We start from the raw sequence: 25720 nt of genomic DNA on the forward strand, positions 1-25720 counted from the left end.
GCAGCAATTCATCTTCAACTTTTCAACCAATCAAATGTGCATACGTTTGCTTTCTAAATATGCAAAATCTGGTTTGAAGGAGTTTTTACATAAAGATGTACAATTGGCTGCCCATGCTTAGTCACAAAAATTGAAATGAGAATTTGACACTAAATCGACCACATGGTTGCATTTTCTTCTGATGATAACGAGAGCAAACTGATCAAAATTTTGAGTGTTTATAGCCCAATTCTTTTCAAGTCTACTTTTTTTTTTTTTAAAGCTATTTCCACGGTTTAGCCTAATCTTGCAGAGGCCATTACATGTACTGTAGTTGCACCCTGCAAGTATTCAGGTGATTCACGCATTCAATATCTCTTTGACTGATTGAAATTGAGACTTGCCTAAGTACAGGCTACTCAAGATTAGGAACAGGAGTATGAGTGTAGTGCTGTACAGCACCGGCATCTGTTCAGATTATTTTGAAATTGCTGCACACTGTTTGTTGTCCATTTAGCCATTTTTTCAAGCTTCCAATCGGATTGTGAATCAGTGCCTTTTTTTGACAGATATTGATGAATGTCTGAGCAATCCATGTATCAATGGTGCCTGCACGCAGCAGGTCAACAGATTCACGTGTGACTGCAACCCTGGTTGGCGAGGTGTCATGTGTGACATTGGTATGTGGTGTACCCTTTTCCTTTGTGCCATACACACCGTGGACTTTATACAGAAATATCCTCTTATCTCTGACAATGAGGAAATATATAGTGGATATTTGAGTACCATTGTGGTCTTATGACGGGCATCCACTCAAAGACACTATTAAGGTTATGTAATGGTTGAAGTAGATGTCACATTGACATCATTATAAGGACATTCATAAAGCTTGTGTTCCTTGTAGTAACCTCATGAAGATGTAATCCTGTGAGTTTTTGAAGGCTTTTTCATTTTTTGTAAATCTCCTTGACTTTGTGCATGCTTTTACTTTTTATTTTATGTAGCATGTGCATGTTTTGCACATGATTTTTATCTCAAATTTAGAAATGTGGAAAAGCCTGAATGGCTGCTTTTTATTGTGGTACATGTATGCCCACACTTTTTCCTGTGAATAATGAGAATTTCTGTATAGAAACGTAATTTATACAGTTCACAATTAAAAATGAAAAAATACTCCTGAAGATTTAAACAGAGCACATGTTACCTTCTTGGAAGGACCAACTAACAATAGCTACATACAAATGATGCTTCCGCATGCTTTGAGACTTTGTCTCAGTAAGTGTATGCACATCACACGTTTTGTTGTTTTCAGACATCAACGAGTGTGCCAGTAACCCATGCCGAAATGGAGCCACCTGCAACAACTATGAAGCTTTCTTCAACTGCACCTGTGCTCCAGGATGGACTGGTGACACATGTGCTTCAGGTGAGGACAGAATTCCATTCTCATACAAGATACACTCCTACCTATTTTCAGTCCCTGGCCATGCAGCAATATGTACATTCCAGAATTTGTGTCCTTGTGGAGACAATGCTTTGTTCTCATTCACACACACCAGAGGAATACACATGCTTCCAAACTAACCAGGAATAACTATGCCTGTGTAGAAATATGGTACCTTGTGGAGTCCCAAGACAAACGATTCTCCACAGGAAAATTCTAAATGTATAAAGGTCTCCACAAGGATTTCACACAATTGGTTTTTGGAAATAACTCATAAAGATGGAAGTTTTAACGTGTAGTTTTGTATAGCAAATTTAAATATTTTAAAGGGATATTCGATTAAATTTTCAACCCAGGAATGTAACTCTGGTTCAAATGGGAGTATTTTGAAAACAGCGTTTCCCGCCTGAGTTTGTAGTACACAAGTATGTTTCCACATTCACTTGTGCACTTTGAACAGCAGGGGAAGTAGGGTCCATAGTAGTGTCCACTATGGGAAAACTGAGTCAATTTGACGGGAACCCTTCTCAAAATATATAAGTATGAACAGTAAGAAGTCTATGATTGAAGTTGTTTTGAAGTTGTTTTAAACATGTGCATGTTTGTGTAGGGTGTCTGTTCTCAGTTACCCCAACGTTTCAATTTATACTTGTCTCAATTTCTTTGTGGTCAGATATCGATGAGTGTTTCAATCAGCCCTGTCAAAGTGGTGCAACATGTTTGAACCAGAATAATCGATACCAGTGTATTTGTCCTAGTGGAAGGATTGGCACCAACTGTGAACTGGGTAAGTCTTCTATTAAGGGAATGTTTCAAATCCTGGAATGTCTGGAATACCTGTGTGTGTGGCACTTTTTAAAAAGTTTCCACTTTTAAGAGGCAAGGGAAAAATTTCTTTTAAAACTCTAGCACAATTTTTAAAGTTTAGAAAGTAAAGTTTACATCTATATATATATAAAAAAATAATGCTGAATCCACAGTTTGACAAGTTTGCACAACTTGGATCACTTCCTAATTCAGTTGATGTTGCAATGCATCACTGCATTGTCTTTTAGTGTACATCACATTGTAGTCTACATGCCAAACAACAAGCTGTGGTTCCATTCTTTGATTGTAGCATTTGGAAGCTATTTTTTTTTTCCTGGACAAACTCATTGAATAACCTTCCATGTATGTCAAACATCTTCTTCCTGTAGATTTCAATGAATGTAACAGTAATCCTTGCCAAAATAGTGCAACATGCAATAACGGACAGAACCAGTTTACGTGCACCTGCCCCCCTGGTTATGTGGGTGGCTTGTGTCAAATAGGTAAGTGGTTTTGCTATCTTTAAATGGTTCCTTCATGAGGTACAGACGAAAAATTCCCACTTTCATGTCTCTGTTGTCCTCTGGAAAAGTCTCTCAAATGGATTTCCTTTAGTTATCAAGTCATTAAAAGAAATTATATTCCGAGTAAATGAAAGTGCTGTGGTGGGTTTGTCCGTTGCAAGAAGAAGGCACAAATTATAAAAGGACGATCACACGGATCTACACAATTTGTTACTGGTTTATTCTACACAGGTCCGATTGGTTCAGAGTAAAGTACATTAACTACTACGACCCGAACTCAAAAACAAACAAACTGACTATCTGTAATCTAAAGTAGTTATTTATACCTCTTGGATTGTTTTTAACTGAGACCAAAGAACAAAACATTCGATCATAACATTTAAAGGGTACCCCATTAGAAAGAACAAATACAGCGTGTAGCATAGCAAAAACAACTTTATGCGCCCAATCACAAGAGGGCACTAGCGCGACCAAGCATGTTCGTGCTGTTTACATGAGACTCTGGCCTGTGCGCATGCGACAGTGACGCATAATGCGTGAACGCACTGACCAGGCCGCACATGCAATCAGGTTATATTAGAGATAATCATTAATTAATAGTCAGTAACCAGCCCATGTCATGTTATTTCACAAGACCACTTTTAATGTTGTGCATTGCAGTCCAGTTTATCTGGTTATTGTGTACTTCATATGTAATCAGGGGATTTATAAGCAGACTGCTTCTAATTCAAAATTGGAAACAGATACATGTTACCTGCTATACAGATTATTATGCAGTGTCTCAGTAGAAAGCTCATGATCTATCAAGACAAATTAATATTCAAATAAGCATTTATTTTTCATTGTATCACTCAGATAAGACTTAAACACTGAGTGAATCAATGTAGTCAAAAGTCCAGGGACAGTGAGAATGAGAGCACTTTGTTTGAAAGCAACACGACAGAGTTTAATTCCACTAACTTGAAATCTCTTGATTTTTTGAAGACATCTTCTGAATTGCTGAAATGAGGAGCAAAATGTAGCACCCTGAACCCAACTTTATGGAGACCTCCAAAATCCCCTACTGTGCCAAAAACTAATTACACATTCCTTGTGTATGTTAACCTTTGAGTGGTGTGAAGCCCCATGAAAAGTGATAGCATTTGTGCTCAACTTCTATCAACCAAGCAGAAATGTTCCCCAAAACCTCCGTAGTGGTACATGAACGATAAGTAAGGGTTTATAATGGAGATTACTATCTAAATTGCTCTGCCTGTAATGTTACAGACTCCAATGAGTGTTCCAGCCGTCCCTGCTTTAATGGTGGTACCTGTATTGATGGTGTGAATAGCTACATCTGCAGCTGTGCACCAGGCTGGATAGGAGATCATTGTTCCATTGGTAAGTCCCCTTGAATTGTCAATACACCTCATAAACGGCCAACTCTAAAAACTCAGTCATTTGTTCATTTTTCAATACTCGTGACAATTCGCCTAATTTTGCTTTGTTTTCTGCTCCTTTGTGAAGATATTAATGAGTGTGACTCCTCACCGTGTTTGAACAATGGCACGTGCCGAAACCTGCAGAATAACTATGCATGTGACTGTTTGCCAGGCTATTCAGGCGAGGAATGCCAGACAGGTGAGTGTAGACCCAGACGTCTTTGTACTTTTTTTGTATATGGTTGTCGAGGGTCAGAGGTCCAAAGAAGATTGCTTGACATGTGTCATGTGTGAACGCAACAAAAAAAATTAAATTAAATTAAACCAGGATCGTTAGCCCTCTACCCAAGGTGAAACATGTAATCATTTTCACCTGGGCTGAAATTTTTCAGGATTTTTCCTGATTTTAGGAAATTCTATCAGGATTTTCCCGACTTCAAGATTTTTCAAACGGGCTGTTTTAAAATCTAAAAAACTAAAGTTTAGCATTACATTGTTATAATTTATTATAACAGAAGAACAGATAGCATATGTAACATATATAGAACATAAGCAGTGGGTTTTAAGGGGTGCCTATTTAGGCAAACACTAATGTATACCACATACCTCATGTTTCTGAGGGGCCCTCCAAACCTCTGGTTATTATTTTGTAGATTTTTCAGTTTCCTCCGGTCTCACCCATTGCACATCAGACAAAAGTATGAATAGTTTCTACCAACAAACTTGCCATCTTGTAAAAGTTTAGTTAGTAACAATGTAGGACATGCTTTCAAGTCATATCACAAGTCCAGTAGACCTAAAGCATGATGACGCCATGTTTTCTTTACATCACTGTGTTCTTTTGACTGTTCTGGCAGATATTAATGAGTGCGCAAGCTCTCCCTGTTTGAACGTGGGTATGTGCACAGACATAGTCAATGGCTATGTGTGCATGTGCAGAGCGGGATATGGCGGGATCAACTGTGAAATGGGTGAGTGTGGTAGTACGATTGGTTTTTACCCAGTTTTGCCACCTTGGAACCAAAGTGAGGCTGCACTTGCAGAAGCAAAGATACTGCTTTATCAATACTGTGCAGGTCCACCAAAACGAGGTTGTTTACACAGATTCAAACGGGTGTCGGCCTGCCCCACAAAAACGTTTCTTTTTAGGATTTTGGGCCAGACTTTACATGCAGAAAAGGTGAAAATAAAAGATTAGTGAAATTCCTGCATGTTGTTTGTATGTAAATCTTGTTCATGTTTCACCTTTCATGTAGTCCACCCTTGAAGTAGAATCGCCAATTGAAAGTTTTCCTCAAGTCATTGCTCAATAATAGCATGTGGCATGTAGGCATGGTTATCTGAAATGACACTTAAATAAATGGGCCGGGAACTATTTAAATACAGTAGCACTGGAGGCACAATTATGTGCACGTCTGAAGTTGGCAACGGAATGTCAGGAAAGCATTTTTGAAAACAATCGAAACTAGCAAGATATATATTAAAGATTTCTGCTAGTCATGTAACAAATGATATGTGCATGTGTCAACAGGCAGCCATGAAGACTGGCTGACGAGTACGTGTATGCAACACTGGCGACTCTTGCACAGTCATTTATTTCCTGTTTTGATGTTTTTTTAGTTCAAACCTCCCAGCTTTTTAGCAATCATCATGTAAGGATTCTATACCAGAGTCGGCAATGTTGCATACACATACTCGTCAGCCAGTCTACATGGCTGCCTGTTGACACACACACATAGCATATGATGTAGGTTACCCACGAACGATACGACTGTACCCCATGTTGGCCGTTTTTCCATTGTCAGCGTGATTTTCCTCATTTTTGAGTTAGTATCAGTTCTAAAATATGATTATTGTATTCTTTTAACAAATTTAATGTTCCATAAAAGTGCACAGAAAATTCAGGCGCCAAGGCAGATGTTCGGTATAGCGGTATTCATTATAGTGGTGTTCTACGGTAATAGTGTATTGTATTGTATGTTTCAACATTTCCAGTAAATATTTTGCTTATGATCTATTCTGTCATCATTTTGCCGTCCCTCACAGATAAGATATCATTAAGCGGTATGCTTTCTGTCCATTCCAAAAACTCAGGAACCTAAAACTGTGTAAATGTAGTTTTAAAGTTACTTTGGCACATACCATCAATGGCCACTGTGGGGTTACTCTTATCCTAGACATAATCATCAACATGGAATTCTCCACATTTCATCTAAATTTATTTTGAATTTGTTGAGCCAATATAAAAATGACACTCTTAGTAATGCTGTGTTTTTTTGGGGGACAGAAATCAATGAGTGTGCCAGTACACCTTGTTTGAATGGTGCCACATGCAACAACCACTTGAACCGATGGACTTGCCTGTGTCTCTCTGGATGGCAAGGGACAATGTGTGAGCTTGGTAAGTCAGTCATAATTAATGTCATTTTCTTTTAGTTTCTTTTCCTAAAAATGGCCGTATAATTCCAACCCATTCCTTGAGTTTTAGTAGATCTAGTAGATCTAGATGAATAAAAGCCCCCAAACTAGGAATGTTTCCTTCTCGAAGTTGTTTTGTTTGGGGAGTGTTACAACTAAAGGTTACCAATTTTCCAAGAATATGGGAAAAAAAGAATTTCATGCTCAGACAAATTTTTGAGAGGTTTTTAAATGTGAAATATATCCCCAAATTTTGTTTCGTAAAAGAAATCCAAAGCCAAAAGAAATCATTGTCCCCTAGCATCCATTTCCTTGACCTTGCATTTACTTGACCTTGTAATCTGTGTTTTGTTTCTATCTAATCTTTTTTAGATGTCAATGAGTGTGCCAGTAATCCATGTCTCAACAATGGAACCTGTCTCAATGACAGAGACCAGTTTGTCTGTGAGTGTGAGCCTGGCTATGGAGGCACTCGCTGTGAGACACGTAAGACAACAATTCCAAGATCCTTCAAAGTCTCCCGTTGAGCAAAATATCAAGAGACTAGTAGTTTACAATAAGACACTATGGTTTATTTAAAACACAAGACCTAGGCAAAACTTTAAAGTTCAAATCATCTGATACATGTGTGGTTTTAGGATGCCTTTGATAATGCTTGCGACAAGGTTACAGGTGAGGGGCTGACTCACTAATGTTTATCACTGATCTTAGATAAGTTTACTAATGTGTGTTTGTAATTAGAAAAATGTGACATTTATTTGCACAAAATTATGTTTGTGCTTGATTTCATGTCAGTGAATATTAGTGTAATACTATTTATTGCTATTGGTCATGGCCAGTCTTGAATGCTTGATCAAGTATTGGCTGCTTATAAAAACACTTTTGAGGTATTACCTGAAAGTTAGACTAGGAAATCTGGCTCTTTTTCTCTTGTGTTGGTTGAGCATTCACAATCTTCTCTTTGGTTTCTACAATGCTACCTACATGTCCACATTTTGAGAGTCCTAAATGTACACTACACCATCTTATCACGTTCTTTGCTACCTTGCTTAATTTGCGCCACATGCACCCTAATCTCCATATAAGGAGATCGTTTGCAACTACTTGCAAGAGGCACATACAGAGTATGGCCAGAGGAAATGAACTGTTCAACAGAATTATTGGAAATTTATACATTTTTTAGTATGATTTGAGTTACTGACTCAAAAGGTATTTACAGATGGGAATAAATATGTGCTTGGTTGGTCTTAAACCTAACCCTGTCATTCAGTCAGGAAAATGGATGTTGGTAATGGCCAAAGCCAACAGCCATTTTCCTGGTCTTTATTCTAACATTAGAATAACTATAGATACTTCAATAATATCTTATCCATTGTTAAATTTGTGGCTTGATTTTTCCTTTTTTCCTGTAGTAATTAATGAGTGTGCTAGCAACCCATGTCAGAATGGTGGATCTTGCACCGATATTCTAAATGGCTACACCTGCTTGTGTGTTGCTGGTTACACTGGAGAGCAGTGTGAATTAGGTGAGTATCCTTTTTAGATGTTGGACTTTGAAATAGATCAGAAAAAGAAAGAAAAATCCTGAAGATCAGAAAAAGCCCAAAGTTGTGCAGTCCTTAGAAATCAAACTAGGCTGACAAACAAATTTCAAAATTGTGACCTTACTTGACAAAATGAGACACAAGTCACCAGAACTATGTTAAATTCATACCTTTCAGCATTTATTATTTTAACCTAAATTGCGCCTGTGTTGATCATCCTGACAAACTGAATGACAGCAAAATGGAGAGCTTGGAATGATCTTGCTACATCATGTGACTGATGAGAAAAAGACCCACTCTAAGACTTGCAGGATGCAGTCAAAGATTGCTTTTCCCATTTGCTGTCTGGACAGCATAATCTCAACACTGTGGTCTTCAAAAAGTAAATTTATCTGCCAAAAAAAAGGATTTTAACCACTACCAGCCGGGGACTCCGGGATCGGAGCCGTATGGTTTATATGTGTGGCCGGGGTCTCCGAACTCGGACAAAGGAAACAGGGCCCTGTAACAAAAGACCGTACTCCGAACAAAAGACCAGGCTGCTGGGCATGACCGGAATTTTTCGCTCTCAAAAGTGGTGATAATCCAGCATTATTTTGAAACCGTATACCAGGGTTTGGGGTATTTAGAGCAAGCGGATTACCACCGGGGACAAAAGCTCTCCACCACTGCAGCGATGAGCCACACAGCACCGCTGCATGCTAATCTGGCCCCTATTGAAAAGAGGTCAGCAGTGCACTGAGCCAGGTTCGTGAACAAAAGACAGCTGTGTGATACCGCACAATCTGGGCTCTGTTTACAAGGCTGCAGGCCTGGCTGAAATATTCGGGTGTCAATGAAGGTCACCTGTCAACTTAGATTAGTGCCTGAAGATTACTCCGTTCGGCTATAAACGACTGTTAAATGGAATGATGAATTGTTGAAGGATTTTGAAAACAGAAAAAATGATAGTCATGCCGGCCCAGCATCCTCAACGTTGAAAAATGCCCCGGTCCGAAGTGGTTAAGAAGGATTTTATATTTCCTTCTTCTATTTCTGTATTCCCCATTCTTTCATTTTTCTGAACATGTAAATAATAGGAAGTTTGAATAGTCAATTGAATATGCGAGTATTGCAGGTATTAAACACAGCCTTATCGGGGTACATGTTGGTATGAGTTCATACCTTCATTAACCACAGGCTGCCGGGTGGATTTTTTTTTAGCAAGACAAGATGCCGGCTCACTTTCCAGATTTTCCATTTTCAAAATTCTTCAAAAATTCATCATTTCATTAATGGCTGTTTATACCAAAATGAAGGACTCTCTGGGCACTACTCTAAAGCTGACAGGAAAAATTCATTGACTCCTGAATATTTCAGCCAGGCCTGCAGCCTTGGAAAAAGAGCCTAGATTGTGCGGTGTTATTAAAATTCTTTTGTTCCCGAAACCGGCACAGTGCACTGCTGACCTTTTTTCAATAGGGGCCAGATTAGCATGCAGCGGTGCTGTGTGGCTCATCACTACGGTGGTGGAGACCTTTTGTCCCCGGTGGTAATTCGCTCGCTCTAAAGGCCTCAAACCATGGTATACTATTTCAAAACAAGGCTGGATTATCTCCACTGTTGAGAGCTGCCCAGCAGCTCAGTCTTTTGTGCTGAGCACGGTCTTTTGTTATAAGGCCCGACTCTCCCAGCAGGGAGTGGTTAAGGTGGTCACTGGTAAGAAAAACAAACTACTGGCGAATGTATTCAGTCATTGCACTGTTGCTGTTGAGTTTTCATAAGGGATGCCAGGGTGCCCAGAACTGGAGACGTTGGCTTTATATGCACAAATCTGACAAAGGAGCTGGGCCTTGTAACAAAAGACTATACTCAGAACAAAAGACCGCTGCTGGGATAGCGGAGATAATCCGTCATTGTTTTGAAAGAGTATTCCACTGTTTGTGGCATTTAGCGCGAGCAGATTATGACTGGGGACAAAAGTGCTCTAGCGATGAGTGATACAATACCGCTGCATGCTAATTTGGCCACATTTGAAAAGACGCCAGCAGCCCACTGGGCTAGTTTTGGGAACAAAAGAAAACTACGTAATACCACACAATCTTGGCTCTCTTTACAAGGCGGCAGGCCTGGCTGAAATACTCGGGTGTCAATAGGTATTGTCTGTCAGATTGGAGTATCCACCAGACAGTAATTCGTGTGGGTGTAAACATCCAGTAAATGAAGTTATGAATTTTTAAAGAATTTTGAAAATGGAAAATCTTGAAAATCCCCCGGGAGTTCGTCATGCAACTTCAAATTGAACCTGGCAGTAAGCGGTTAACTAGCAACAATAAGCAAACAGTAACAGGAAAGTCTTTGCTATAGTGTAAAAGCTAGTGGCTTACATGTAAATTTAGATTTGGAAACCTGTGATATATGTCGTATTATCCGGCCGGGCTGCCGGATAGGTTTCTGCGCCGCAAGCGCAAGGTTCTCACTGATACGACCGCGATTAACGGACGACGACACTGTCTCTGTTGTTTACTCTACAACTGACAAAATCTTTATTGAAGCTCTCCTCAGTAAAATAGGAATAACAGACTGATTGGATGGTATATGGGTCCACAGACCGATGGGCGGACGGATGGACGGACCCCTGTAATATTAGGAAAATAACACAATTACTTACATGTACAGTAGATAATACACTTACTACACACAACCTGCATGGTGCAAATACTGTGCACACACACTGGTAGTAAAAAGTCATGGGTCATACACAGTGGTTGGAGTGTATAACCTTGAGTTCTTGTTATAACCAAAACACAGCTGTTTCTGAAGGAATGCGACCAATTACACAACACTTTCTTGGTAGTCTTCACACAACACATCATAAAATGACTTAGCACACAAGTAAATGCTCTTAATCTGTGTTGGTCAGCAATTACTAACTTTCCAATTTGGCATACAAAATCATATAAAAACAGTTGCAAAAGTCAGAGTGTGAACTGCTTGGAATATACAATATAATTCCGGAGCTAACCTGGATATGCTAAGCTTCTCTCCTACTACTGGGTACATCTGCCTCAACACAATTCAACATAGATGCCACTCGAGCTATATAATAGAACAGAAATTTATCCTTACAAGGTGTACAAACATCATCCTTAATTGCAAACTAGGACATTGTTGAATCAAGTGTGCCAAAAAGGGGTAATCAGGATAAATGGACAAAAAAGTACACTGTAAAATAACTTCATGTGAATGCCATGATTGTGATTGATCATAAAAACAAGCTAACAATACAAGTCAATCAACATCAGAAATAACACAGTCTATAATACTGAGTAATCAAAATGAATCTAAAAATGAAGTTTCACACAGGTAGATTACTAAGGACAGCAACTCACCCCATATGGCTACTGTGTAGACTTGAGTGTTGGGCTGTTGACCAGTGGTCTGCTGGATGGTGGTGCAGACTGAATTTTGACCCCAAAATAGGCCCTTAAATGCCTGTTGTAGTCTCTTGATGGACATTTCCATCAAGACTATGATTGGTCACTTGCAAGTTTGACCAACCCTTCCTCAAAGTTTGATTTGCATATAAACTTCCCCATTGGTCAAATCTTTGAAGGTTCATTGTGTAACTCTGCTAATCAGCAGGATCAGCAGATTTTCTCCCAGGGTCCAACAACCTGCAACCTCCAATTTGATGAATCTCCCAAAGAATGAAAACCGGCATTCTGTTTCTAAAAATACTTGGTCAGGACTGTGGGAAAGTTCCCCTAAAACAATGGACTGGGTTAGAAAGTGAGGTAAACATCATGACCTCCACCATTGCATACCACAGATAGTTCCATTTGAGTTGTATAAGGTTGGAAAGTATCCCGGGAACGAGGGGAGCAGAATAAGAAATGTAAGATATTAAACCCACACAAATTATACACTTTTCCATTTCCTGACATATACATGACGTGTGAGCACACAACTACTTTTGAATTTCCCAACTGGAACACTAAGTTACTGTGTAGCAATCAACATTTTTTCCAGATATTGATGAGTGCCAGAGCAGCCCCTGTCTGAACACAGCTACCTGCAACAATGGGCTTAACAAGTACACCTGTGTCTGTCCACCAGGCTGGCAAGGAACTGACTGCAAAGAAGGTAAAGAAGGTGTTGTGTCAGCCGTTGGTTAAACCTAGCTGATTCCTACTGGGATATGGAAAGTTTTGGGTCAGCCGTTGGTTAAACCTAGCTGATTCCTACTGGGATATGGAAAGTTTTGGGTCAGCCGTTGGTTAAACCTAGCTGATTCCTACTGGGATATGGAAAGTTCTGGGTCAGCCGTTGGTTAAACCTAGCTGATTCCTACTGGGATATGGAAAGTTTTGGGTCAGCCGTTGGTTAAACCTAGCTGATTCCTACTGGGATATGGAAAGTTCTGGGTCAGCCGTTGGTTAAACCTAGCTGATTCCTACTGGGATATGGAAAGTTCTGGGTCAGCCGTTGGTTAAACCTAGCTGATTCCTACTGGGATATGGAAAGTTTTGGGTCAGCCGTTGGTTAAACCTAGCTGATTCCTACTGGGATATGGAAAGTTCTGGGTCAGCCGTTGGTTAAACCTAGCTGATTCCTACTGGGATATGGAAAGTTTTGGGTCAGCCGTTGGTTAAACCTAGCTGATTCCTACTGGGATATGGAAAGTTCTGGGTCAGCCGTTGGTTAAACCTAGCTGATTCCTACTGGGATATGGAAAGTTTTGGGTCAGCCTTTGGTTGAACCTAGGGTTTCCGACTGGAGAATGGAGGGTATTGGATCTGCTGTTGGTTGAACCTGGCTGGTTCCCTACTGGGGTATGGAAGATGTTGGGTCGGCTATTTGTTGAACCTAGCTGACTTCAAGGGCATGTTTTGGCTACCCAAACCATGAACTTGTTTCAGCTTTGCTCATCGATTTATTTATTTTCGCAACTTGTTTATGCCTCTGTGATGTCATTGTTTCGATGAAATGAGAACTAAAGCTTGGAGTTGATTGCCGCTTCAAACTGAAAAAAAAACACACAATTGTTGCCCCTCAAATGAGTGAATTCCAGTCACTAAAACATGCCCCAGCTGGGATATGGAAAGTTTTGGTTTGGTCAGCCATTGGTTGAATTTAGCTTACTCCCACTGAAGTGTGGAAAGTGTTGTGTCAACTGTTGGTTGAACCCAGCTGACTTGTTCTGGGGTATGAAAAAGTGTTGGGTCAGCCATTGGTTGAATTTAGCTTACTCCCACTGAAGTGTGAAAAGTGTTGTGTCAACTGTTGGTTGAACCCAGCTGACTTGTTCTGGGGTATGAAAAAGTGTTGGGTCAGCCATTGGTTGAACCTAGCCAACTCCTGATAAAGCAGCTATTTACTAATTGTAGAAAATATGCAAAATAAGCAAAAAAGTGTTGTGTCAACTGTTGGTTAAACCCAGCTGACTTGTTCTGGGGTATGAAAAAGTGTTGGGTCAGCCATTGGTTGAATTTAGCTTACTCCCACTGAAGTGTGAAAAGTGTTGTGTCAACTGTTGGTTGAACCCAGCTGACTTGTTCTGGGGTATGAAAAAGTGTTGGGTCAGCCATTGGTTGAACCTAGCCAACTCCTGATAAAGCAGCTATTTACTAATTGTAGAAAATATGCAAAATAAGCAAAAAAGAATACCAGCCAAAGTGCCATGCAAAGTACATTGTTGGAGACTTTAGCAGTAAAACCTTTTGAGGCTTGTTTTCATCCTAGCTACTCTAGAATAAGGTTCAAAATAGATTGTAGATCTGAGCTTGGCCCATTTTTATTTAGCTGAGCAGATTTATGTGCTGAGCAAAAAGAGTAGGGATCCAGTCACAAGACATACCGGTAGAACGTGTGATATTTGCCTGGAAATGTCTTTTCCACTAAGCGAGCATATTGCATGCTCAGTAGATTTGTGTGAGTAGAACAGTGTGAAATCAGCTCCTATTTCTGAGATTTCATTAGTACCTTGATGTTTCTGTCTTAACTGTACTCTGATTGTCTGGGCTCTAAAGTTTACATGTCAGGGCTGTGGTTCAGTTCATCACAAGTTTAGTTACAAAGTCCTTGCTCAAGTCCAGTCATAAGTACTCCTGAACAATGAGAAAGGGATGTTTTCTTACAACTCATTTGAATAGCTTGTGACTTTGCTAGAGAGGAGATGACTTTTGATGGACTTCCAGAGACTTGTTGTGGACCTGATTTCAACCCTATTTATGTCTGTGCAGAATTCAGCACCTGTGTGTGCATATATGTAAATATTTAAATTTAATTGATCCTAGGTATGTCACTGATTGTAAGGACAACACCAATGGCCATTTTTTGATTCTACAGAGAGATGCAGGCATTAGACAGGCCTTTCAGACCCCAAAAATATTTGAGCTTAATTTGGCAGAAAATGTTTTCCCTTTTTGAGAAGACACAACAAATACTGAATGATTGCAAGCATTTTTTCGTTTAGATTACGACGAGTGTTCAAGTAACCCATGCCAGAATGGGGGCAGCTGTTTCAATGGACAAAACCAGTACACCTGCAGCTGCACAGACGGCTGGAGTGGAGTCAACTGTAACACAAGTAGGGGCATAAGCTACTGGAGCAATCCATCTACCATTATCTGATATTAGACGTAAACTCAAGTGTGATTTCAAGTATTGCCACTGTCTTAATATGTGTAAGATGCACTGCAGCCAGATTTCCATGCACTTCTCAAATTTTCAACTGAATGAAAGGCTACTATTTTCCTCTCACCTTATAGATTGGCAACTCGGTCTTCTTCTTTTAATGTGAAAGAATATATAGAGGGATCCCAATACAACGCTTTTAGTGTCGATCTGCACACTTCTGCGTTTGAAAATGAGGCTGTATGTGTCAGCTTCAATTCGTAACATACCTTTATGTCGGACCGGCCAGCCGACCCCGGCAAGCTCGGTGGTCGAGTGGTTAAGACATCTGCACTAGTAAGCAGGAGGTCGTGGGTTCGAGTCCCACCCGAGTAAGCTTGTGAGGTTTTTTTCGCAAGCTCTCGGACAGCACTGAGCATACAGTGCTTATTAACATACGTTGGGTACGGGCAAAACCGTTATATATGTAATACCTTTATGTATTTTGTGTCTTGACTTCTTATTTTCAGTCATCTGATTGTATTAAATTCAGACCTTTCAGGCTTCAAGTTTTTTGTGGAAGAGTCTTTCAGGATGACTCAACACGTAAAATCAAAAAGGAAAATAACCTGTGATGGTTGTGTATCTGCATGTGCAGTGGGCGTGGTTTAAACTGAAGTGGCGTCACACTTACGGACCAGATACTGCATGTACTGTGTCGACTCCACGAGCATGCACGACGAAGTTCAACACAGAGAGCCTCGGTTTCGATTTGGATGTGTGCAGATGGCACTAATGTGAAATTCTTCTATTTAAAAAAACAAGCTTACAGTGTTACCGTGTTTTTCATCCTTCGCGGGCTTCTATTTTTTGAAACTTTAAAAACCTGGTATTTTTACAACTACTTAGGGCTGCTGTGCAGAAGTTAGTGCTTGATTCATTGGTCAAAATAACGGCATCTTACAACTCTAAAACTAGCCACAAGCAGCACATTTCTTGCAAATCACACAATATTTTGGCTTTGCCTGATTATGGCTATAAACAATTATACTGAGCAAAATTCTTTGCTTTTACCCCTCTTTGTTCCCTTCAGCCCGTGGTCAATGTGTATTTTAAAATTTTCTTCTAATGTCCTCTTTCTGCAGACATCAACGAGTGCGCCAGTGCTCCCTGTACCAATGGAGGCACCTGCAGGGACTTCACCAATTTCTACTCCTGCGAGTGTCGGGACGGATTTCAGGGTATAAACTGTGAGATTGGTGAGTTAAAGTCACAGCCAAAACATGTGTCCACATCTCAACTGGTTGAGATCAATTGCACAATTAATAGAACATGCTGACAGTAGATACATCTGTAAATTTGAAAGTTCATTTTAGCTGTTGTCTTATTCTGAACTTACCAGTTCTGTCTGTAATTTGTTGAAAAATATTGTTTTTGATCCATTTTTTTCTGCTGATTGAATGGGGATGAAAAGTACCAACAAATAACTGCCAAAGTGATGAAAACTTGCATTAATCAATGTACAATACAAATAGTTGAAAATTCGTAAGAATTTTTAACTATTCACACCACTCTGTGCAACCCTGGTCAGGTAATCACGACGGAAAACTGGTAAACAGTGTCCATATATCGCGTGGTAAGCATGTGTGTTGCATTTTAGAGGGATGGACGATAGACCTTATGTTGGGGCAAGAAAATTTGTGGAAATTGCTTGCTTCAAGTACGAGCATTGTATGAGCAGTACAACCTCAAATTAGATTCATGAGCACAGAAAATACGTAGACAAGAGACCAAGTTTTATGAAGTAATCTGCATAAGTCTTGTTGCATCATCAATGTTTTTCAGTGTGCAGCTATAGCGCTGCATGTGTGACATGTAGGTTGTACTGCACATGTACAACAGTGACGCTGTTTTAGCTGGGTTACATAGACCGTTTGCTGCATTTCCATCCTACCTTCTTTGGCATTGGTGCAGTGCGGTGCGGTGGGAACCAGCGTAGCATTGCTTCAATGTGTTGAGCATTGCACACAGGTTTTCACCACTGTGAGAGCAAAGTGCAAAGGGAACGTATGTTGGAAGTTTCTTTTGAAAAGTGTGACTGTTAGGGAAAACATAAAAATACAATCATTTTGATGGGAAAAAAGTTGTTGAGAGGTGTTTTGTGAAGAAAGAGAAGACAACAGGAGTTTCTGTATTATTTAAAAAATTTTTTAGAATTTGTTCTAACTTGCCAATAAAAATTTTAGAGTTGGAAAATCAGAAGCAGAACTATTTTCTTTTTGTCTTAGCAAAAATTAATTGGAAAAAATCAACAAACGAGGATACTGCAGGTAGTTGTTTAAATAGAAGATTTATGGACATACTTAACGAGGCCAATTTTTTTCTGGATTTTTCAGTTTCCTCAAATCTCATCCCTGGATGTTATTAAAACTGTGTCCTTTAGCTTCAGATTTTCAGTGCACTATTACTGAACATTGCAAATTTCTTTGAATCGAATGAAACATTTAAGATTGATGATAATAACTCAAAAGTTGAGGAAAATCTTACTTGCAAAGGAACAGTGGTCAATATGTGGCATGGTCCACATCATTAGGTGTACGTATACATGTGTCCGGGTGTGCACTTGGGTGGCCGTAGGTGTCAGATGCAGAAACTCTTGCATTGCATTTTCACTACAAGAGGAAGGATTTTCACCTTGAAAGAAATCATCAAAACATAAAATATGTAGATACTCCTAGAAATCTTAATTAAATATTTTACTAGGTTTGATGGTTTCCAATAATGCTTCTTGACCTACGTCACGCCATGTTTCCGCATCAATACTCCAGTGCCATAGAATGGTTCTAGCCCTATCTACTCTAGTCCCAATTTAGCAGAGGCCACCAGTGTAACCATACGAAGCAGTGACTCAAGGAAAATTTTCTTTCATTTTCACAATTTGACTTCTATTTTTTAGGCCAGAATCAATTACTCTAGACCTGCAAACATGAAGCTAAATGACTCAGAGTATGGTTGAGTTTATCCTCCCAGTTTTCCACTTAAAAAAAATCCCCTTATTTTTGGTCTTTCTTAAAGCACCATTGCTTGGGATCAGTGGAGCTTTCCTTGTGTGACTTTATTGAGTGCATCATCATTTTTTTGTAAACAGTTTTTAAATTAGTAACAATTTACAAGTTCGTGATCAAAATTATTTTAAGTATGAGAAAATATTTCCCTACTAAAAGCTGTCTCCCATACCCCAATTTGTGGTTGCCAAGAGGCTGCTTACTTCCTAATTCTTGATTCTCTCTGATGCAATCATATTTCACTTCAGACCTCATGCCTTAGGATTTCCAGTTGAAAGAAAGGTTTTATGGGCATATCAACTTTCTTTAAGGATCTGGAACCACCCTGAAATAAGTCTATAAAATGGGAATTTTTTTTAATGATATGTTTTCCTTTCTTTTTTCACTTATTTTGGAATCTGAATATTTGAACTAAAAAAATTCACATATTTGGTAATTAATTGACTACTGGCTGGCTTATAAAACTCTTTTCTGATTTCACATGAAATTTAGAAAATTTAGACTCCTACGAAATCCAGTCCCTTTTTTCTTGCATTGGTTGAATATTCACAATCTTTACTTGTGTTTGCGCAGTACTCCCAATGAGTCTGCATTTTGAGAGTCCCAAATTCACACTACACCAGCTCATTGCATTCTTCGCCACCTCATGCAGTATGTTCCACACACACACACTAGTCTCCACTGTTTACACTACTTGCAAGTGGCTTGTACTGCAACACGGAAAGTTAAATTTTTTTCCTGGAATTAATGGTGTAAACTTCTACAATGATTAAAAATGTTATATTTTGACCTATGACCCAAACTGTAGTAACTAAACAAACAGTGGTGTGGAAATACACAGTCATGGACATGCCATGGTCTCCTTCAGTGGCAAAAGGTACATGTATCTAGATAAATTGTACGCAGCAAGTGTTCCATGGCATTTGTTCTGAATAAAATCCAACACCTGCACCATCAAAGGGGGCCATTTGGACTTTCAACTGACATTGCTGTAGTTGTATATATACCAAGAGACATTGTATCCCCTTTGCCCCACAAACTTTATTCTCATGAATCTTATCGTGGATTATTATGATTTCGAGAAGAATTTAATCAAAACAAATTCAGATGGGATTTCAAGCTATTCATGGTGACAGACAACGTTTGTGAGTCTGTATGGTTCTGAAAAGAACCGTGTGGAACTCAGCGTTTCAAACAGTATGCTGTGTCCGTCGTCAGGAGACTGAATAGATGCCGACAGAGAGTGGGGCTTATAACCTGACTGGGAGCACTGGAGTGTGACGGATCCTTCTGTGTAGTCAGGTGGAACGAGGATGCAGCTGGTGGATCCACCTGGGTACTGATGCATGTCAGTTGGTCATGGGCTTTGGCGGGGGAAGGTTGCCTGGGTATAGGAGATCCATGGGCGGGGGGGGCCTAGGGTATTGAGGACCCATCATACTGGGAGGTGAGCAGGGGCTGCCAGATTTTGCTGAAACATTGAGTTCCTGATGGCTCTTTTCAGAACCATACAGACTCACAAAAGAGATTGTACCCTTGCATGGTGCTACCGCAAGCTTTCCACCTTAGTTGTCTGTCACCATGAATAGCTTGAAATCCCGTCTGTCGTCGCTCTATGGGGAGCCCACCATGACCAAGGTCAAGCACTACAAGCCAAATTCCATCAAGCGTTCCAAGAGCATCAACAACCTGACCTTCCTGAAACGATGCAGAGATTCCAACACCATTCCTCCGGGACTTTGCCTTAGGGATCCCATCCACAGCCGCAAGTCCAGCTCCATCCTCCACAAGACAAGCGCTCTACTCCGTCTTTGCATCAGGACCACCAGATCTAGTCTGGCATCATTGGATGAAGAGATCAGCGCAACACAAGACCAACTCCAGACCATCATGTCCGCCCGTAGACTTCAGCAAGCAGCCATCGAGAGGAAGCTGCAACAGAAGCTTCTCTCCCTCCACCGCTCAGGGAACATCACAGAACAGCTGTACCAACCAGTTATGTCCCTCCAACTCAAGTTGCCCAAGATTCTTCGGCCAGCCCAAGATACACAAGAAGGAGACCCCTCTATGCCCCATCGTCGCTTCTAGAGGAGGGCCCACCTACAACACTGCAAGACACCTGGCCAAGATCCTTCGCCCTCTAGTTGATAACACCCAGCACCACACCAAGAACTCAGATTAATTCTCGTCCATCATCCAAGACCTTCGCCTGCAGCCAGGCGACATCATGGTTAGCTTTGAAGTCATGTCACTCTTCACCTGCGTTCCCACCTCCGACGCAACCACTATAGCGAGGGACCGACTTCAAGCCGACACCAGCCTCAAGGACCACACCTACCTCACCCCCAGCCAGCTTCAAGACCTCGTCACCACCTGCATCGATTCTGCCAGCTTCCAATGGCAGGACAACTTCTATGAACAAACAGCTGGAACTTCCATGGGATCCCCTGTATCCCCGGTTCTGGCTGACATATTCACGGAAGAGTTCGAGCAGACCACCATCGCCACAGCAGACCAACGCCCCAAGATCTGGCTCTGGTATGTGGACGACACCTTCGTCATCTGGGAGCACAGGCAAGACAACCTTCAATTCTTTTTGGACCACCTCAACGGGCTTCACAGCAGCATCCACTTCACCCTGGAACAAGAGCGGAATGGCAACATTTTGTTTCTTGATGTTGAGGTGTCCAGAAGGGAGGATAGCAGTCTTGCCAGGAGGGTTTATCGCAAGCCCACCCACACTGACCGCTACCTCAACAGTGCCTCCTTCCACCACCCCAAGATCAAGTCATCGGTCAACAGAGCCCTCATCTGCTGAGCCTACATCTGCTACCAAGAGCACCTACACAAGGTACCCCACCACATCTCCGCAGCACTCCTACGCAACGGATACCAGCCCAAGCAAATCAAGACTCAAGACCCAAGATCAAGTCCCCCTCCCGGCCGTAGGGTCCCCTATACCCAAAGCCAACTAAATAAGGCCCCTAGTTCTGTCACTCTCCCCTACCTAGGATGTTCCTCCCACCACATCCAGCGTATCCTGAGCAAGCACAACATCAAGGTGTTCCACACAGCTCCCTTCAAGATCCACGGGATGCTGACTTCCCATAAGGACAGGCAAGATCCACAGCACCGACCAGGTGTGTACAAGATCCCCTGCCAGTGTGGCAAAGTGTACAGCGGAGAGACTGGTAGGGACCTCCCTACCAGGATCAAAGAACACAAAGCCCATGGCAGGAAGGGGGACTATGAGAAGTCAGCCATCATCAAGCATTCCCACACCGAAGACCACACCATCAACTGGGAAGAAGCCCACCTCAACGCCAGCATTAAACAGTGGTACCCAAGAGGCATTAGAGAAGCCCTGGAAATCTCCAAACACCCTACTGTGCCTCAAGACATCGGCTTCTCCATCAGCGACATCTGGCAGCCCCGCTCACCTCCCGGTCTGATGGGTCCTCTATACCCTAGCCCCCCCCCACCCATGGATCTCCTATACCCAGGCAACCTTCCCCCGCCATAGCCCATGACCTACTGACATGCATCAGTACCCAGGTGGATCCACCAGCTGCATCCTCGTTCCACCTGACTACACAGAAGGATCCGTCTAACTCCAGTGCTCCCAATCTGCTTATAAGCCCCACTGTCTGTCGGTATCTCTTCAGTCTCCTGACGACGGACAGAGCAAACGTTTGAGTTTCTCACGGTTCTTTTCAGAACCATACAGACTCACAAAAGAGATTGTACCCTTGCATGGTGCAAAACAAATTCTATGACATTTATGGGAATCTGAGAACAGTTTTGTAATATTAAAGCATCCGATGTTATTCCTACTATTTTGCATGTTAAATCTATGAAACTCAGAAGTTTCTACAGTCTTGGAGAAATCTTTGTGAAATCTTATGTGATACTTTGAACATGTTATCCTTTCAGGTAGAACTTTTCATCTCCAGCATGCTATCATGTATCGCATCAACATCGCACAAAATACTCTCTGGCATGATGTTGTGAACCTTGGAAGTTGTGTAATAATGTGTTTCAGATCTTTGATGTGAATGTAGCATGTGTCATACTAGCAGTCTTTGTGTATTGTGAAGCCATAGGCACTTTCTCACATGACCAAAAAAGAGGAATAAATTAGCAAATGCCTGGATTCACGCAAACAGCTAGATACGCCCCTCTTTCATTCTATTCAAGCAAGTTATACTCTGTTGTCTTAAGCTCTCATTTTGCACCGGGTTTCTTTATTCTGGTTTGATTTGCAGATTATGATGAGTGTAACAGCCAGCCTTGTAAGAATGGTGGATCCTGCTTTGATAGAGCCAGTGGTTTCACCTGCCTGTGTCAGGCAGGATGGTATGGGGCCACATGCAACATGGGTATGTTAAAGTTTGAGCTGCTTTCATCTGAAATGTGTTTTGTGTAAGAGGAAGATACCTGAGCCTGGATGTCCATCATCAATTGCTCATTTTGCATTTGTTCCACTGACAGCATCATTGTTGCAGGGAATCCATGTATGATGCTATTAAGCTATCAAAGTTTTATTGATTTGTCTTTCTGTATTTTCACAGAAATTGATGTTTGCTTCAGCCAGCCCTGCATGAATGGTGCCACCTGTAGTGCGGAACCCAATGGCGTGGTTTGTTTCTGTCCGGATGGTTACGAGGGATCACTGTGCCAGACAAGTAGGCTTATTCCTTCTTAACTTTAACAAGTTTTTCCTCAAAGCTAAACATTACTGAGAATGGCAAACACTTCCAATTTGTTCTTAGATTTCAAATCTATCCTCTTACACAACGTGTGCATGTACCAAAGATTTATTTTGTCAAAATCGTCAAAGTTTGTAAACAATGTCAGCACAGTTTGCCTTGAATCTGAATGGTGCAATGTCATCACAATTTGCCTTGAATCTGAATGGTACAATGTTATCACAGATTGCCTTGAATCTGAATGGTGCAATGTCATCACAGTTTGCCTTGAATCTGAATGGTGCAATGTCATCACAGTTTGCCTTGAATCTGAATGGTGCAATGTCATCACAGTTTGCCTTGAATCTGAATGGTGCAATGTCATCACAGTTTGCCTTGAATCTGAATGGTGCAATGTCATCACAGTTTGCCTTGAATCTGAATGGTACAATGTCATCACAGTTTGCCTTGAATCTGAATGGTACAATGTCATCACAGTTGGTCTTGAATCTGAATGGTACAATGTCATCGCAGTTTGCCTTGAATCTGAATGGTACAATGTCATCACAATTTGCCTTGAATCTGAATGGTACAATGCCATCACAGTTGGCCTTGAATCTGAATGGTACAATGTCATCGCAGTTTGCCTTGAATCTGAATGGTACAATGTCATCACAATTTGCCTTGAATCTGAATGGTACAATGTCATCACATTTATTCATCTAGGCAAGAGAAGCAAATATGCGTAATATGGCTTCATTTGATTGCCCAGAGACACAAGATGTAGTCAGCAGCTTGATTTGATCCCCTAACCATATGATCCCAAGTTGCCAACTGCAACCACTAGTTTGCTCTTTCTATGCAGTCTACCTTGCCTTTTTGTTTTAAACAGCTTCTGTTTTGTCCTTATCCTAGACGTTGATGAGTGTGCTAGTAATCCGTGCCAAAACTCCGGTGTGTGCACAGATCTTGTGAATGGTTTCTCCTGCACATGCAGCTCGGGATACAATGGTGTCACCTGTGAAAACAGTAAGTAATACTTTTCTTGTCTTCACATCGGATAGTGGAATATCTCAACAAGTTGGAATATTCCCATTTGGCATATTTGGGCAAGAAACATTTATTTGATCAAGTTGCATTCTCAGAAAGAAAAGCAGTATGGCTGAATATTCTCACCTGTTGTGGGCAGACAGTTCCAGATGGGAACACTCACATCCAATTTAGTTGTTCTGGTATTCTTCTTATCTTAAAGCACTAACCACAAAGCAAACGACATGTTTTGATAGTTAACTTTATTCACAGATCAGTGTTGGTTTGTGCTTATAAATTAGGGTTTAAGCATTGTCCCAGATTTTTGCTGTACAATGTTATTGCAGAATTTCTGTGTCGGCTCTCAGTGGTTTACTCACAAGTGCACAAATTCTGCTGTTCACAGTGACAGGAGCAAGTATTCTGAATTACACCTGCTGCTTTTCCTAATAGAAAATTCCCACCATTCCAAGTTGAGTCACTGTTTACCAAGGAGAAATTTTCCACCAGTGAGAGTGGTACTTTGCTCCACTGTTGATAGAACACTAGAAGAATCTCAATGAATGAATTTCAAATCAGCATTAAAACAGAAGGCTTCCATACTCACATTGTTAAAAGGGATTAAAAGAAAAAAGGCTTTTAGTGTCTTACAGGAGCTTAATGCTGAACTTCTGTGATTTAGAAGTCACTTGAAAGTTTTTTAGCTGATTAATTGCATCCGTCAACTTGAAATGCCCCAGCTGAATGTATAACTTGTCTCACTAGATATCAATGATTGTCAGCCCAATTCGTGTGCCAATGGTGGCCGGTGTGTAGACAACCTCAACTTCTTCACCTGCGATTGTCTATCTGGGTTCACAGGACCACGCTGCGAACAGAGTAAGTTAGGAATGGCAGTTTTTAGATGTCAAAGATACATCACCACATTCATGGACGCTTTCTGGAGTTGCACTCTTTATTTGTTGATGAGTAATATTCATTATCTCTAAACATGCCCCAGACTGCAAGTAGAAAAACAATCTGAATTTCTGAGGCTTGTCTTAGACCATGAAGATGCTCAACGTGTAGAGCTTCCTCATGAACAAACATCTTTGTCTTAGAAGATTTGTGCTTGAATGTATTTAAAACTGTTTCGATGAAAGCAGGAACAGGGTTTTGAATGCCGAGAAGCAACATGCAAACATTGTTTGAGAACAGGGTTTTTATTAATACTTTAATACTCAGGAGTGGATGGAACATGTCAAGAACAAAGATGGCAGACTTGTGGGGTCTCCACTTGACAAGCTTTTGCTTATGGAGACCTCCATTCATACACAATTTAAATGTTGAGTAATTCTATCTGTCCATCTATATGTTGATAAAAATAAAAGATTTGAACTATGAACTTAGGCCCATATTGCAGCTGAATGAATTTCTTTGTATAATATTAGGTACAATCATAAAAATATAAATGTGGGCTTGTAGGCATGGTCATAGAGAGAATTTACCTTTACCAATACATGGCTGTTTTGGGATCAACACAATTTTAAGAGCATTCCATCTTCTCATTCAGAATGTTAACATAGTGACCCAGCCGTAGTTCACGTACACTTGGGCATTTGTAATCAGCAACTCAAGAACACTGCTTGCAAGACTCTTGAGAAAGGTGGTTCAAATATTTGCTGAAAAGATTGCATGGATCATGTTTCTTATCTATCATTGGGCCTCTTCAATGTCTTGAAGAGATTCAGACGGTATACTTTGAACATGTCCTCATTAGCACTTGGCTTTGACAGTACCTCCAACTAAATTTTCCATTTTTTTCTTTCTGTGAACTGTTCAATTGAATAAAATAATAACATAAGGATCCTGACTATATTCTGGTATGCAGATATTGATGATTGTACAGGCAACCCCTGTCAGAATAATGCAGTTTGCATAGACCAGACCAATGCCTACACCTGTCAATGTCTACCAGGCTATGCAGGAGTGAATTGCCAACAAGGTAAATACTGAACTTAAAGTAAGGAAAAACACATCTAAATCATAATGATCATTTAAAAATCATTTAATGATCACGTTTTGTTTGTGCATGCAGTCACATACATGTACATGTACATGTGTGTTTTTTGCAATATTTAGAATGTCTGGTGTTTTTTCATTGCACATGGTAAGAAGAGTCCATCTGGCATGGCATGTACAATTGGATGCAGGTACACAGAATC

At 40.7% G+C, this 25720-nt stretch overlaps 1 protein-coding gene across 8 annotated transcripts in view; it reads left to right on the forward strand.

Annotated features, from left to right (window-relative positions):
* Window positions 1–25720, forward strand: part of LOC110978545 (uncharacterized) — a 91073-nt gene that overhangs the window by 38158 nt on the left and 27195 nt on the right. For all 8 annotated transcript variants that reach the window (XM_087138602.1, XM_087138594.1, XM_087138595.1 and 5 more), the window contains exons 16-33: window positions 549–659; window positions 1292–1405; window positions 2097–2210; window positions 2620–2733; window positions 4021–4134; window positions 4261–4374; window positions 5033–5146; window positions 6463–6576; window positions 6966–7079; window positions 8006–8119; window positions 12149–12262; window positions 14595–14708; window positions 15880–15993; window positions 22065–22178; window positions 22371–22484; window positions 23403–23516; window positions 24282–24395; window positions 25387–25500. In XM_087138602.1, the coding sequence (XP_086994728.1) occupies window positions 549–659; window positions 1292–1405; window positions 2097–2210; window positions 2620–2733; window positions 4021–4134; window positions 4261–4374; window positions 5033–5146; window positions 6463–6576; window positions 6966–7079; window positions 8006–8119; window positions 12149–12262; window positions 14595–14708; window positions 15880–15993; window positions 22065–22178; window positions 22371–22484; window positions 23403–23516; window positions 24282–24395; window positions 25387–25500 (2049 nt within the window). The remainder of the gene's footprint in view (window positions 1–548; window positions 660–1291; window positions 1406–2096; window positions 2211–2619; window positions 2734–4020; window positions 4135–4260; window positions 4375–5032; window positions 5147–6462; window positions 6577–6965; window positions 7080–8005; window positions 8120–12148; window positions 12263–14594; window positions 14709–15879; window positions 15994–22064; window positions 22179–22370; window positions 22485–23402; window positions 23517–24281; window positions 24396–25386; window positions 25501–25720) is intronic.

The sequence above is a fragment of the Acanthaster planci genome, linkage group LG07, assembly GCF_054643075.1.
Source record: "Acanthaster planci isolate LZ-2023a linkage group LG07, COTS_SCS, whole genome shotgun sequence".
Classification (NCBI taxonomy): Eukaryota; Metazoa; Echinodermata; class Asteroidea; order Valvatida; family Acanthasteridae; genus Acanthaster; species Acanthaster planci.